The sequence below is a fragment of the Musa acuminata genome, chromosome BXJ3-6 (genome assembly GCF_036884655.1).
Source record: "Musa acuminata AAA Group cultivar baxijiao chromosome BXJ3-6, Cavendish_Baxijiao_AAA, whole genome shotgun sequence".
In the NCBI taxonomy this organism is placed as follows: Eukaryota; Viridiplantae; Streptophyta; class Magnoliopsida; order Zingiberales; family Musaceae; genus Musa; species Musa acuminata.
Genome location: NC_088354.1, coordinates 10474734 through 10490495, shown reverse-complemented (window position 1 = coordinate 10490495; position 15762 = coordinate 10474734). Strand labels below are relative to the sequence as shown.

Below are 15762 nucleotides of genomic sequence, written 5' to 3'. Positions count from 1 at the left end.
CATCTTATACATCACTGATAGAGCATAATTTGATAACATGACGGATCATATCAGCACCATATCTCTTGAATAAGACACGAACCCCCCCTCCCCCGTAAAGATCGGGATGATGTCAACCGAGTACATCATTATCTCACAAAAATTGAGATAAGTACCGTAAAAGACGGGCTTGAATGAGGCAGCATCAGTTGGCCATCAAAGAAATCAGGTGCATATGTGATTGTTCATCTCAACTTTTCTTCCTTTTTGGATTTTGGTAGAGTTATGAATTTATTTCATGCACAATAGACAAGTTGAATTGCCTTATTTTTTTTATGACAATCCATGGATTTAATATAAATACTATAAAAAATATTTTATTTATAAAATTCTATGGAATAAATGACCAAAGATGGAATTCTAAGTTTTTATCAACTAAATTAATTAGGAGTTCGTGTTTTTTGAATTTTGTGAAACTCATAGTTTTAAGTTGATTTAATTTCTAAGTTTAATCCCACACAATGTGGAAGGGAAGGGATTGAGACTCTCAACTTAGGATTAATTATCTTTGGTAAGTGGTTCTTATCAATTATTGAGTCGTGACGGCATCCAACATTACATTGCACCACATGACGAAGCAATGCCTGCCATTTCTCTCGTGTGGATAACCAACGACGAAGAAGATAACTACACGTCTTGCTCATGTGTTGAACGTGATCCAGTCTCTCTCTCGTCATCGGGTCTTCTTCCTCCTGCGCACGGATTTAGCATGCCTTAGCACATCCATCCACGTATTCGACCCGCCTTCCTCTCCCTGTCGTACCACGACCGCTGCAAGGCCTCTGACGCTCGCAGCACCACCAGAACGTAAGGAAAAGACGCAACTTTCCCCTGCACCGCTCGCATTAAACCAAGCACCGGTGCGGTTGGTCTCACGGCTGCCGTCCGCCAGTCTCAGGAGCGCGCACGGCGCCCTCGGAACCAGAGTCTTTGGCCGCTTCCTGCGCGCCTCCCTTTGCTCTTCGTCCCATTCTTTCCTGCGCTGTTCAAGGAGTATTAATTAAGTAAGGTCTTGTTAGGAGGAAGGCGGAGAGTGTGGAATGGTGGTGGGGAGATGGAGTTCTGGCCGGAGTTCATGGCGAGCAGCTGGGGGAGGGAGTTCGTGGCGGGAGGGATCGGCGGCATGGCCGGGGTCGTCTCGGGCCACCCCCTCGACACGCTCCGCATCAGCCTGCAGCAGCCGCCGGCTCCATCGCCCGCCGCTGCCGCTACCGCTACCGCTACCGCCCGCCGCCCCGTCTCGGCCGTGGGCCTCCTCCGCAGCATCCTCGCGACCGAGGGCCCCGCCGCGCTCTACCGCGGCATGGGCGCTCCCCTCGCCTCCGTCGCCTTCCAGGTCTGCTTCCTCGTGTCTCGGAGAGCCTACAATAACTGCTAGCAATTAGCAAAGCTCATTCGTATGTGCATCGATCGTCCTTCCTTGTGCAGAATGCCATGGTCTTCCAGGTGTATGCAATCTTCTCCAGAGCTTTTGATTCCAAGAGCATGAACGAACCCCCTTCCTATACAAGTGTTGCGCTGAGTGGAGTTGGAACGGGCGCCTTGCAGAGTCTGATACTAAGCCCGGTCGAGCTTGTGAAGATAAAGCTTCAGCTGCAGATGACCGGTGACAAGGGCTACAAAAGAGGTGGGATAGGACCGATCAGCGTTGCCAAGGAGATCGTAAACAAGGAAGGGATGAAAGGTGTATACCGAGGCCTATGGATCACTGTCCTGAGAGATGCACCTTCACATGGAGTTTACTTCTGGACATACGAGTACGCAAGAGAGCAGATTCACCCGGGCTGCCGGAAAACTTGCCAGGAAAGCCTTGGAACGATGCTGGTCGCCGGAGGATTAGCAGGAGTGGTGAGTTGGATCTGCTGCTACCCTTTAGATGTGGTGAAGTCCAGACTGCAGGCGCAATCGAAGCCTCAGGCCGGCCAGCCGCCGCCAAAGTACCTCGGAATTGTGGACTGCATCCGCAAGAGCGTACAAGAAGAAGGTGTTGCTGTGCTGTTCCGAGGAATGGGGACTGCTGTTGCCCGGGCCTTTGTTGTCAATGGAGCCATCTTCTCTGCTTATGAGCTAGCTCTTAGGTCCTTGGTCAGCAACAGTCGAGGGCTGGCAATGGAGGAGACCTGAGCTCTCAAGGGTGAAGTAAAACTAGGAATCCTGTTCCATATGTTCATTGGAGTATTGATATTACTCATCCATAGTTTGTATCCAATGTTTAGATTCTGTTGTGCAGAAAGAAAAGAGCATAAGACACTTTGGTGATAAGAACTCGTTCGATGTAGCTATGAATGAAAGAACTGAGTTTGAAGTACATTCTTTGGTTGAGATGTCATTCGGCTCGATGTAGTTAGAGGTCACGCAATTAAACTGGTGTAGTGTGTGAATTCATGTATCATTCAAACACTATTTTGAGGACAAGAAGACCATAACAACTGATCATGAAGATTAATGCATCAGTTTCGGATCATGAAAATTACACTGTTTCCAAAGACACATTCATTCTTCTATCAAAATTCAACACAACTGATTGAATTATAGTTGATTCATTCTCTCCCGTGTAAAGAAGCAAATTACATGATTCTAATAACTAAAAGCGGAATTCAAACATTCGCTTATGGATCAAGTTCTACATATCATGGTACGAAGAAACTCAATTAACATTAAAAAAAACAAAAACAAAAGAAAGAAAAGTAGCTACACAATCTTGTTGAGAATAAGAATTGCTAACATCTAAGATAAAGAAACGAGTAACAAGGATTATACCAAGCAAAAATGCAAATTCTCAAGCGGCCACGAGCATGTGTTTGTTCTGAGAAAATGTGGCTTCTTCATTGAGATCTGATGTATGTATACTCCTGAATGTTTTCAGCAGAAGCAGCAATCCATCTGAGAGTCCGGATTATTTGTGCTTGTGTGCATTTATTTAGGCATCTTCTTTCTATTAAATTGGAAGAACTGATGCAGCAATCTATGGACTTCACCGTAGCCTTGGGTGGCTGAAACAAACCGTTGCTTTATCCACAGGGGTAGCTTGTTAGTCGGGTGTGAGGGACTCCGGTTTGATGAGTTGCATGCATATCGTGAGTCCACCAACAAGACCGCAGCGTAGTCATTTATATGCCTAATAGCTCGACCTGCAGTAGCAAGGAAAAGATCATTGACAGAGCCAATAACTAAATGCTATTTCTTAATAAAACTCAAAAAGAAACCACACCGATTGATTGGTTCACAGCCTTCATGCACAAGTTCTCATAGTACTCTTTTCCTCTTTGCTTGCAACTTCTTAAAAATTCAAAGCCAGATTTGCAGTCATCATAAGGTATACCACCGAAGGACTCGCTGCATCGCTGTAAGGGGGCTTCTCCTAGTCCTTCTATGTGTTTTACTCTTTCGATCAATTCAACATCAGGGCTTGGATATGGAAGTCCAACCATTATAATGCAACGACCCATACCATCACTTAGATTTATACCTTCAGAAATCTTTCCACCAACTACAGCTAGGAGTACTGCTCCACTGATTCCTGAAGATTTCGGTGTTCTATCACAACATGCAATTGTTTCTTTGTACTTCTTAAGTACAAGATCAATGTCGTTACTGCTTCTGGGTTCTCTGTATACAATTTTTTTCTTTAGAATTTTTGAAAGCAGTCCTGAAGCCTTCCATGCATCATAAACTCGTCGTTCATAGTCAAACGAAGAGAAGAACACTACTACTCCTTCTGGAACAATTGCCACTAGATTGCAAAGTAGGCGCCCCAGTTCTTCTATCTGCTTGGAAAATAAACCATACAATTACATAAGATAGACATAGAGAATAAATTGGCATTATTCTCTTAAATTAAGTAGCATAATAACAATCAGAAAGAAAAATATGAACTGTGATAGCTATATACAGGATTCTAAAAAAAATCTTCTAGGTGCCTAGAATTAGGCTGCTGGCAACAAAAAACGCTCATCATCAAATTGCAGATGATGCATAGTAACAATTATGTCTAAGACATTAAAAATTCTCAAATAACTATACTCCATTCTTGTATACACTAACAGGTCTAAAGTAGCTCTATATGCAACTAGGCCATGAAGATGTAGCTAACTGCAAGCATGGAATAGCTTCAAGCAATGGAAACTATTATGCATGGACATCAAATGAATGGATATGCAGATAGTGCAAGTCTGAAAAATAATGAACTGTGCTGGTAATTCAACAATATATTTTTAGGATTTCTTATATTCTCCTATCATATCTATGAAAGAATTGGTTTTAGCCAAGTTTACTAGTGTCCATTTAAAGTATACAAAAAAAAGTAAGACGACCTTAAGACCCCCTAAATTGTTTATCATAAATAAGCTATCATTTTCGAAAAGAAACCAAGGATTTTGTGTTCCAAGCATACTGAGGCACACCAAGTAAACACTACTGGTCTACCTGGTTACTGATATGTGATCTCGTATTGTACTGAGAGTGTGCCATCTAATCTTGGCATTATGATAGCTTGTTATTGGTCATACAAGGTGAGTGTCATGCCATGCTGACTAGTCCAATTGCTCCACCCAGTGAACAATAGATTACTAAAAAGTTGGAATTTAAGTTAAAACAAGAAACTGACATCCATATATTACCAGCCCTACTCCATGGCCATGCTCATAATGTCCTGATCACAATCATCCCATCATCAATTAGTCAATAACAAAAAACAGCCCTTTCAGAAGTGTTCAACAAATATAACAATCATATCAAAAAGATTCTTGTTAATAGGCAAATTCAAGGAATGATAATACATGATAACAGTAAAAAACAAGCCTTAATGTCCCAACTTCTTGGGTTGGCTGCATAAATCATTTCCCATCATACAAAACTATGTAGGTCAATATTCCTGGTTAAAGAAGGATGATACCCTATATGCTAGTAATAAGTCCAGGAAGTACCGCAATGTGGTCCAAGTTGAATATTGACAGTTTATGTGATTTGAATATCTGTCACAATATTTATAGAGTATGGTAGTCAAATCCTAGTAACCGAACCAGGTCCCTCTAGTTCTATTGAAGAACATGAAGGGATACAGATAGTGCTGAATCACTTTATCTGCTACTTACAAAAACAGCCTCAAGACCAAGTGCCCACTAGCACAAAGATCACAAGATCAGGAAAATTCAACACTAATGCAACTCCTAGAGATTTCTAACACAGACAGCTAAATACATAAGTGCCAGATCAAGAAACACATGTCAAAGTCATGCTCAAACAATCAACAAAGAACCTAAAAAAAGAGGAACTACAAAAATCAGCACATTCGAGGTGGTGAATGACTCAGTTCACTATTCTCTATGGGTATATACTTAAAAGTTAAAACTATATGCTATTACATTTCTCATTTAAGCTCAAGGGAAATTAAAACAGAATGTCTTATAACTTGAGTTGCACTTATAAAATGCAATGGATATATGAGGTATCACAGGTCAGTTTACTTGAAAATAAACTTATGACAACATTTTGAAATAATAACGGACTTTTCCATGATCTACTATATATAATAGAATTTGAGTTGCATTACTAAATGCAATTGATATATAAGGAACTACAATTTACTTGTAATAAATTTAAACACCATTTTGAAATGATAATTGGCTTTTCCATGATCTGTATAATTTGCATTCAGTGCTAGTCTAGTCACTTTTTCTAGGTTACCAACAAGTGGTGAACAGTAACTTACACCACAAAGTTCGTTGGCTATATCTTAGATAATTATAATGTGTTGGCCCTTTGTATTCCTCAATAAAATCCATTAACCAAACCTTTTTGTTCGTTCATAAATGAAAGTGCAGTGATGTTGTATACATCAACAATATTCATTCCAGAGTGACATAAACCTTTCTTTCATGAATCAGTCACAGTTTAATTATTTCAATAACATTCATTTAGACATTACATATTCATAAGAAATACTATCAAACAGCACGTTAACTTTGCAATAAACATCTGCTTTGAGCCTTCGGTTCAATATAGCATCTAGCATTCAAATAAAATCAACAGAAATATTACAACTATTGTTCCATCAGTGAATTAGAAATTATAAGACTGAGAGCAAACCATGTTCAAAGAACTTCTTGAATTGTAACTGAAATCAAAATTGATGCCTGATGGTCCACGAGAAACTGAAATGGGCAAAATACTCTCTGGAGGGACAATATGGTTGCACGTGTAGAAATGCACTTGTTCTAGTGACAAGCTAGGGAAGAGACGTACTCTTGTCTCTTCAATAGGCTGGAGTGTCCCCCCAGCCAGAATAACAGCATATGATTGATCCAAAATCTGCAGGAAAAAATTTGAAGTTAGGTTGCTACCGTCAAAACAGTCTTTGTATTTTTTTTAAAATTTTAGTGGACCTGGGAGAATAGACCTCAGAAAATATTCTCTCTCCAGAAAGCATCACAAATTTAATGTATTTTTCTTCTCTTTGATCAGCAAGTTTCAGTCCTGAGAGTAATATTCTTCCATCTCTATCATTGTTTGCCAGTGAAATTATAATATCAGCTAATGCCTGAAAGCCAGATAAGATGCTTCCTTCTGTATCATTGCCCTGACTATCAGAATGAATGGAGTCTCTCAGTAAGCCTGCCAATTTAGTTCCATATCCACTTACCTGAAAGCCAATAGGGTCATCAGCTGGGAATAAAATCCAAGGATAGATGGATGCCACTAATGTGGTACCTTGTAAATTATTTTGCTTTCTTTCATATATCTGTGGAGTTTCACGAAGTTGATGTTGTCAATGTTAAGAGAAAATAAGAACTCATTTATCGTCATCGAAGTATCACCAAGTTTCCCTTTCAACTCCTGCTCATTTCTGCAAGAATCGATGCCATGAAATTGAAGCACCAGTTGAAGGAAGGACCGAATTAACATGATAAGTGTCTGGATGTAGCGTCGATTTCCTGCTCCCAGACGACCTCGAAACTTGTCAAGGTAGAACTCAAGGTTGCAGAGTACTTGCTTCAACTGACAATAGAATGAAATCAAAGAAGTGATTTTAGCCTTGTTGTGTTTAGCCAAGCATGATAAACACTAGTTAGATTAATAAGTTGAAGTTGCCAAAACACCTACTGTAACCAGTAACAAACATTAAACAGTAACTTCTATGGAGTTACATAAAGCAGAACACGTATCAAGATTCTATGGATAAGTTGATCATAAAGTCTCTAAGTTTAGCTCAATTTTTTGGTTGAAATAGGTTCTATTGTTTTACAATCGCTTGTTTATATCCATCAAACAATTTCATACATTTGTTCTGGAGGAGTTACCTGCATCTGGGTGATCTTTGCATTGTACATGCTGGTGAAGGAATCAGCTAGGTTGTGGGCTTCATCAATAATTATTATATTCCTCCTCAAATTCAAACCTAACGACTCACGAGCTGACCTCAACAATAGGGATTGGTAGGGAAGCACAACGATATCAGATGAACGAACCATGTTACGAGCTCCATAGTATGGACAGCTCCCGATTTTACTTCCAAGCTGCACAAGATCCTCAATGTCCATTGCACCCCTGTCCTGTACCTCACTCTTGAACAGATTCTGCAATTTCTGCTTTCTTAACATAGGACAACCAGATGCGATCTTTGTGCACCGTGCCTTCCCCTTGTCATTCAGGACCTTCATAAGAATGCCCATTGTATAAGTTGCAGCTTCCAATAATAATATCATTAGCATCAAGAATCAACGATTTGTCTGAATATCATTCTATGGTAGCTTAATTGACTCACTCTAACAATTAGCATGCCAGGAGCAAAGACTATAAAAAGATAAACAATAGCCTTAAGGGGATAAATCATCATCTGCATCATCTTGTCGCGTGTATCATGACTAAAGAAAGCTGGCGAGGAGCAGCACCAGTGTATCTCAGAATTCGTAACCAGATAATAATACTAAAGGCAAGTGGTTCTCAAACCGTAGAACCAAAAAGAAAAGGACAAATTGAAACAAAATTTTATAAAATAAATTTCACAGACCTTCATTTTAGCATCTTTCTGGTTCTTTTGCAAGTCCAAGCACCGTTCATTGATCTGGTTAGTGTTCCCCAGCTTCAAAACCTCTGGTCACAATCAGATATAAACATAACTCGTGCAAGATAACCTCTCTAAACCAACACATCAGAATACAATCTCACCAGAGTTATTACACAGGTTCTTCCTCGAAGCTAAACAAATGACATTGAGCTCCGAAGCAAAAGCCGTCCTCTTGAACTCCTTCACAAACTGTGACAGCTGTGAATGTGTCCGGCTAGAGAAATAAACCTGTGGCGTCACCTCCTCCTCTTCTTCCTCCTCATCGGCCTCCTCATCGCTGCTGCTCCAATTGGAACCCCTTCCCCCCTTCCTCTTTGGTCTCCCAACGCCATTGCCCATCCCCTCTTCTTCGCTCTCGTATTCCTCCACCAAATACTCCTCTTCATCATCCACGGCCTCCACAGGGATCTTCTTCCCGGCCATTGGTTTTGCAATCGACGCCTTCCTGTCAAAATACCCCAACGCAAAACTATTTCTTCTTCTCGGAATCTCTTTCTTATCCGCAGCAGTGACGTCGAAGTCCCTCATCCATTGGGGTTCATCGTCATCACCACCATGGTTGGCTTCACCGGGATCTGCATTCAGCGTCGGGGGACCGCGACGCGGCTTCGGTTGCCGCTGTTTCCTCCTCTGGTCAACGACCCACTGCATGACGCCGCAGATGAGGCTTAGGGTTTTACCAGTACCTGATCCCAAATCAGAGAAGGGTCGTCGGGGAAGGAATCCATAACAGGTCGCGATGTGGAAACGGAAACCGACGGAGATGGAGAAAGCAGAGAGTTGAAAGGAGTACCGGTGGGGCTCTCGAGCATGGCGATGCCGCCTCCTTTGTCGAGGAAATCGTAGAGAGAACTCATGAAGTCGGTCTGGATCGGATAGGGCTCAAAAGGGAACGCCGGGAAGTCGCGCTGCGGTGGCTTCGAATCCTCTTCTCCCATTTCGCCCCCTCGTTCTCCTCTCTCTTCCTCCTCTTCTTCCGCGTCTTTGTTTTCCCGCGCTGTTTTCGTAGGTTCGACATGAAGCCTATATATCATGTTTTTATTTAGATATATAACGGACGTTATAAATCCCTAAATGTTATTTATATCAATCCAACTGATATGATGCAGTAACAAATGATATACCGAATTCTCTTATCTTATCTTGTTAAATAAAATAATAAAAATAAAAGGTACACAAATTGTATTATGATCAAATTAATGAATATTGATCGGTATATATATACGTGTCCGATTTAGTTTAATGCAACATAAAAAAATTCTAATCCAAAATATTATTTTATATACTTTCACAAAGTATATTAAACATAAATTTCTTAAAAGTTCAAATGCTATTTTTTTAAATTATATATCAAAATACAACAAAATAATCATTAAAATATATTGAAAATAAATCAAGAATAGTAAGAGAAAAAAAATTAATAGGCTTTGATGAATGCAAACGGGTAGAGAGTCAATCATAACTAATAGGATTTGTGAATTTTAATTTATGTTTTATGAGAATAGAAATCCCAATTTAATAGAAAAAGGTTTACTAGTGGTTGAGGTAGAAATGATATTTGATGGAGTTTCTATTCCATTATATGTTACTTCCCTCTCATATATTAATTATTTTTATTTTTATTTTTTATAAAAAAGGTGAATAACGAATGCGATATGATATGCGACGACTAATGAACTGCGTGAATACGGGGGAATAAAATTGAAACTTTGCGTGGCCAAATTCAAACCTTCAAATAAGAATAATGCGTAATCGAGGACACCTCCCGTGCGAGGGCAAAGAAAAAGAACTCTCTCGTCGTCTTCAGACCAGAAATCGACCGTCCCAAAATGCGAAATCATGCGCTCAAGGACCACCAAACGCACAGCCCCATCGATCTGAAAGCTTTGATCTTGCTCGTACCACCGTCCGATTTCTAATTGCCCAAATCTCTGTTTGATTTGGCTTGCGCTTGTTTCGGTCGACCTATGTTCCTGTCTTGTTCCATCGGGACCGCATCGGATGACCCCATCGAAGATACGGCAACATCGATCGGATGCGGAACGCCGCTTTACCCGATAAGAAGCGGATCGTAACCCGTTCATGTCATCCATTTAAACCGCATGTGGATCCACATAAAGATACCATTTGTCAGTCTCATTAGCAGATCTAACACAATATATCTCTTCCATGTGCCTCACCAACTGTGTGCTGTTCGACAGACGTCTCCATGTGACCCCTCCAATAGATTAGAACGGAAACTATTCATGATTTCTCATGTTAATGGCTAAAGAACAAATGACAAACGGTTTATAGAACAGAAGCAAACTTGCTTTTACGTATTACACCATCAAATAAGAAGCAAACAATTAATCATTTATCCCATACAACCTGAGATTTACTACTCATTGCATTGGAAAGAATACATCAGCAGCAACGAATCATACCTACTACTGTTGCAGTGTGACAATCTGCTATTTGTTGGAGCTGAGCTGACTACAAGAAGTGAAGCTGTAAGCTAAGCAGAGAAATATCATGGTGAAAGTAGTTCCAGGCCTGCTTTCAGATCCTCCAATGTTATTGTCACTAAACCATCAGTGTCGGTGCAATCAAAATCAAGACGAAGATCTAAGTTTTCACGAGCATTTGCAAGCAATGGACCAATTAAACCCCCATTCATCTCCCTCCTTTGTTTATCCGTCGTCTCTCTGTCGATCAACTCTGCAACGGCTTCGACGCTACAAGATGGGTGGAGCTTGAACCCATACAGTAAACTATTCTGATCTTGGTGGTCCATTTTGATATGAAGAATCTGAGCAAGTTCGGTGGTGTTGAAGTCGTCGAAGTAGAAGAACTTGGTTACCCTCCGACAGAACCCTTCGTTCGATTGGATCACACGTTTCATTGGCTCAGAATACCCGGCAAATATCACCACCACCTTTCCACTGTCCATCACGGACATTATTTCTTCGAGTGCCTCTAAGCCATAGTCCTTGTCATCTGCTTTTTGCATTGGAATCAATCTGTAGGCTTCGTCGACGAAAAGTATTCCTCCCTCTGCTTCATTTATCTGGGAAAAAATAGTTTAATGTAACATTAGGATGTTTGATCCAACAACTTTAACACAGCACAGCCCCCAAATTAGTGTAAGAAAATCACATTTTGACCAAATCTATGTGAATACATCTTACATTTAAACAAAACACACTACTAGAAGAAAATTGTGATGGGCAACATAAATGGTTCATGGTGCAATAGAGGGTCGATAGAAAGAAAGAGAAGCAACTTAAAGATCTTTTTGTGCATCGAGAACTACAGATAGAGAAATTAACAGGCCATTTTGTGATGTCAGGTAAATAACTCTGAAGCTAATATCTATTGCAAAATAAAAGTATATATACCTTGCGCCTAGTCTTTGGTCCTGTGTGCCCCACAAATTCACCAACTAGGTCGGTCCTTTGCACTTCTGTTACTTTGTCAGTAGATAAAATGCCCACCATGTGGAGGAGTTTCCCAAGAATCCGGGCGACCATCGTTTTGCCTGTCAGATATCAGAAGCATTATAAGAAATCTTTGCGATAATCAAAGATAATAATTTGTAGTTTAAGTGATCAACACATTCAAATGCATATACATTTTCCCCGAAAAATGTATTATGTTTCAGAGAAAAGAGATTTAGGATTATTTTTTCTTAATATTATGGAGTTGGCCCTTTCAAGTTTAATTCACATCAAAATTACACATAAAAGTCAGATTGTTAAAAGAGATCAACTCGATCAGATGCCAGAGCAGCATATCCAACTTCTTGCCAAAATGGAAAGTTGTATCACATATTTTGCAACTTACGGACCAGAGCCTATCATAGTATTATGTCTGGTAGCAAGTACCTGTTCCAGGATTACCAAGGAACGCCATATGTGGAGGCCTTCTTGGTGCTATATTTAATCCCAATGCCCGGCGCTTCTCATCAAAGAGCATACCCCTAGCCCATCTACGCAATTGCATTTTGAGCTCCTGCAATCCCACAATATTTGAGATAGCTGCTTCAAACTCAGTCATTTTTGCTTTTGCCTCGCTGCATGACTCAATTGCTTTTCGCTTTCTTTGCTCCTCCATATGCCGACCAAGGAGTCCTCGAAGTTTCTCGCTAGAAGCACCATCTGAGAGATGATTTAAAGGGGTCATTCCCTCCTATCATACAAAGAGTACAGTTAGATGTCTGCTATCCACATGCTCTTTCAAGATATTTCAAGATAATCCGACAATGCTAAATAATGAAAGCTTACATTATCTTTGACACTACAATCAGCATTATATTCTAGCAATGTGCTCACTGTAATGCTATCTTCTGCTCGCAGTGCATGCCAAACAGCCAAATGTAATGGAGTCATTCCATTCTGAAATTGACATAACAAAAAAAATAAAGGTAAGGGAATGTCAGTGCACAAGGATAGTAAACCAGAAACATATGGCAAGGCAGCCAAAATTATAGATCTGTAATCCATGACTTGGGAGAAAAATGAATAATGCTGTTAAAGAACTTGCATTGGCTTTTGCCTCAAGAGAAGCACCGTGTCTGAGAAGCATCCTTGCTGATTCACTGCAACCATTTTTCGCTGCCATGTGCAATGGTGTTTCACCATACTGCAATCAGTATGCACCGATGGGCGTTAACGAACAAATAGTTTGGTAATGCTTACACTGATAAGAAGAAATTATTTCTCTCAGCCTACCATGTTCCTTGCCTCCAGCTCAACTTTCTCTGGACCTTTCCACTCAAGCAGGTACTTGACGATACTAGTATTGTTATATCCAGCTGCCACATGAAGTGGTGTTTGTGCCATCTACAAATAATCAGAAACCTCGATGAACATAAGTGTTGCAAGAATAAGTAGCACTTGTGGTAGACAATGTGATCAACAATTGGCAAGATCTAAACTAAGCACGCCTAACCACAAGAGTAACCTGACTATCAAATGGCAACATTAAGTACATTGATGCTTTAAGTAATGCATAAGGTGAGGTTCTGAAAAGATCCAAAGGCTTATAGTCACCATTTTGCCAAACCAACATCGAAAATAAGACAATGTGCTAATCATCCGAGATTTTAGAATAACACTAACTTATAAGAATTCTGCCCCAAAAACATTCTCTACCAACTGATGAAGATTATTAAGAAGAACATCCACAAAACCCAAATTCCAAACCATAAACAAATTCACAAAAAGCAAATTTAGAAAGATCCCTTGAATTTGAACGTCAAAACCAAATTTCCCCAAGATAAAAACAGGTCACGGATCAAGAAGTTAGAATAACAATTTTCTATTTTATTTCTCTCAAGAATTTAGCAAGATAAGAAAAAGTTGTACATATGAAACTAAAATTTTGAACCGTTAACTCCTACCGAATTGAGATGTATGATATATGTTTTAGCAGCTTAAAAAGAGGACAGATATATCAGATGCATATATTGATCTTGAAAATGATTGAAGAATAAACGAAAGCAACCACTTTTGATGCCTCGGCAAAAAAAAAGTTCAAAGAAATCATTCAAGCACCAAATTGCTTGAACAAAAAGATTAAATGAAAAAAAAGACAAGAATTTTAACAAAAGTGTGGAAAAAGACAACAAAAAATTTAGACACAGCAGAAGCTTATGAAAGCGTCGAAGCGAACCAACAAATCGGCAATAGAAGTTTCCATGTAACTAATTTTATTCGATCAAAAACAGATAGCAATAAGCAGCAAGAACAATGAGGAGCGCGACACGGTCGACGACTAACAACGAATCCATCGAGACAAAGGGCGACCAAGGACGAGAAGGAGAAGAAGGGGGCGTACGACGGCGTTCCTCGCATTGAGGAGCGACGGGTTCTCCTGGAGCCGCTTCTGTACGCCGATGAGGTCCCCGGACTGGGCGCAGCCGTGGATGGTAACCGCCTTGGCAGATCTCGACCGCTGATCGTGGCTCCCCGGCATCCTCTCTCTCTCTCTCTCTATCTCTCTTCCTCTCTCCCTCCCTCTCTCTGACACACACGGAGAAAGAAAAGGAGTAGAGAGGAAGGGAGAAAGGGGGGACTGCTTTCTCTGCCCTCCACTTGTTGGAACCCACCAAAACAACTGGAGATGAGCGTGCACTATTTTTTTTCCAGCTGTCGTAAATGAAAAGTAATATATTGATTTGTAATTGCATCAATCAATCCCATAATGCAAAGTTTTAATTTTTCTATATTTGAGAAATCGATACCGTCTCACGAAAATAAATAATCACGGAATTTTAGACACGAATATTATTATTAGCCAACCCATCGGCCCAGAGTTGGATCGGATTTCGGCCGGGTTTAATGGGCTCCAATTGGCTCAGACCTCAGAAAATTCGACGAACCACGAAAGCAATCAAGGAATTTTAGACATTAATATTATTATTATTAACCAATTCACGGAATTATAAGCTCATGGAGTCTCCCTTTTGCCTTACCGTTTCAACCGCGTTGGAATCGCAACCAAATTGGTTCGATGGTTTTACCGATTTTTGATTTTTTAATTAAAACTAATAATTTCGATCCAAATCACTGGTTTCATAATTAAAAATAAATAAATCAATCAATCAAACGAGTTGGACTAAGAAAAATTACCACTTTGCCCCTCTCAATAACATATAAATGATTTGTCTTTAGGGATATTTTTTTATTATTTATAATTTTAAAAAATATAAAAATTTTAAAATGATGAAATTAGAATCACAAAACTAAAACCATCGATTTTGAGTTCAAGTATATCACTTAGACTTAGGTCACAATCGATCATTTTGATTTTGATTGAAATCGTTATTTTTTATTTAAAATAATTTTAAAATAAAAAAAATATAATTTAAATTTAAAAAAAAAGTATTTTAGTTTTTTACTTCGTTCGGTTTTATTCAAATTAAATCTTTTTTTTATGTTATGTTTTATTAGGAAGTATAAAAAAAATAAGCCAATAGATTCATATACATATATATATATATATATATATATATAGACTATATGTCACCTTTTTTTATATATTAGATTCAATAGTTTAATTAGCATTCAATTATTTGTGAAAGTTTTGGTATTTGGTTTTTTTTTTTTTGTCTTACGTGTAACTTTTCTTCTATTTTTCTAATGACTTCAATTTTAGTTTTCGTTGATGATGTAAGTTCATTTTGTCAGCTGTCATCATCCCTCATCATTTATATATATAACAATATATATTATTACATCATATTGTTCTCACCACTTTACTTACATGAGCGACCCTCTCAAGATCATAGTGTACAATGATATTTACAATATACTTCATACAAGAAAACACCAAAGCCGGATCGAACACCTTCCTACCCTTCTGATCCGACACCGCTGTCGAGCAGCTGATGGGAGCTGAAACATCCATTAGCTCCGCAACCAGCCACCACCCACGGTGGTCTGCATCGGATTGGCTTCACATACGAAGAACTGGCGGGTGCAACAGACTGGTTCTCCCACGCTAATTTCCTCGGAGAGGGTGTGTTCGGATCGGTATGGGTGTGTTCGGATCGGTGTACAAAGTGTTGAAAAAAAGAGGTACGACAAAGAAGAGGATAAAACCCATTATGGAAACAAATAACAAACACAAGATCAAGAATACTTTAGGAAATATATTTAGACTTGAAACGTGTA

General features: G+C 39.5%; 3 protein-coding genes across 3 annotated transcripts; 1 reads left to right on the top strand and 2 right to left on the bottom strand.

Moving 5' to 3' along the window:
* The first annotated feature begins 705 nt into the window (after positions 1-705).
* Positions 706-2347, top strand: LOC103987778 (mitochondrial arginine transporter BAC2). Its single transcript, XM_009406177.3, has 3 exons — positions 706-846; positions 1059-1375; positions 1468-2347. The coding sequence occupies exons 2-3, from the start codon at positions 1094-1096 to the stop codon at positions 2161-2163; spliced, it is 978 nt and encodes a 325-aa protein (XP_009404452.3). The 5' UTR covers positions 706-846; positions 1059-1093; the 3' UTR covers positions 2164-2347.
* Positions 2348-2492: 145 nt separating this feature from the next.
* Positions 2493-9053, bottom strand: LOC135640361 (uncharacterized). Its single transcript, XM_065154709.1, has 9 exons — positions 8898-9053; positions 8206-8790; positions 8048-8130; positions 7338-7691; positions 6748-7035; positions 6437-6679; positions 6127-6348; positions 3251-3806; positions 2493-3170 (listed from the first exon to the last, which is right to left on the bottom strand). The coding sequence occupies exons 1-9, from the start codon at positions 9040-9042 to the stop codon at positions 2956-2958; spliced, it is 2691 nt and encodes an 896-aa protein (XP_065010781.1). The 5' UTR covers positions 9043-9053; the 3' UTR covers positions 2493-2955.
* Positions 9054-10332: 1279 nt separating this feature from the next.
* LOC135639391 (uncharacterized) lies at positions 10333-14190 on the bottom strand. Its single transcript, XM_065153129.1, has 7 exons — positions 13925-14190; positions 12817-12927; positions 12629-12727; positions 12370-12480; positions 11971-12274; positions 11485-11624; positions 10333-11153 (listed from the first exon to the last, which is right to left on the bottom strand). The coding sequence occupies exons 1-7, from the start codon at positions 14060-14062 to the stop codon at positions 10617-10619; spliced, it is 1440 nt and encodes a 479-aa protein (XP_065009201.1). The 5' UTR covers positions 14063-14190; the 3' UTR covers positions 10333-10616.
* Positions 14191-15762: the final 1572 nt, after the last annotated feature.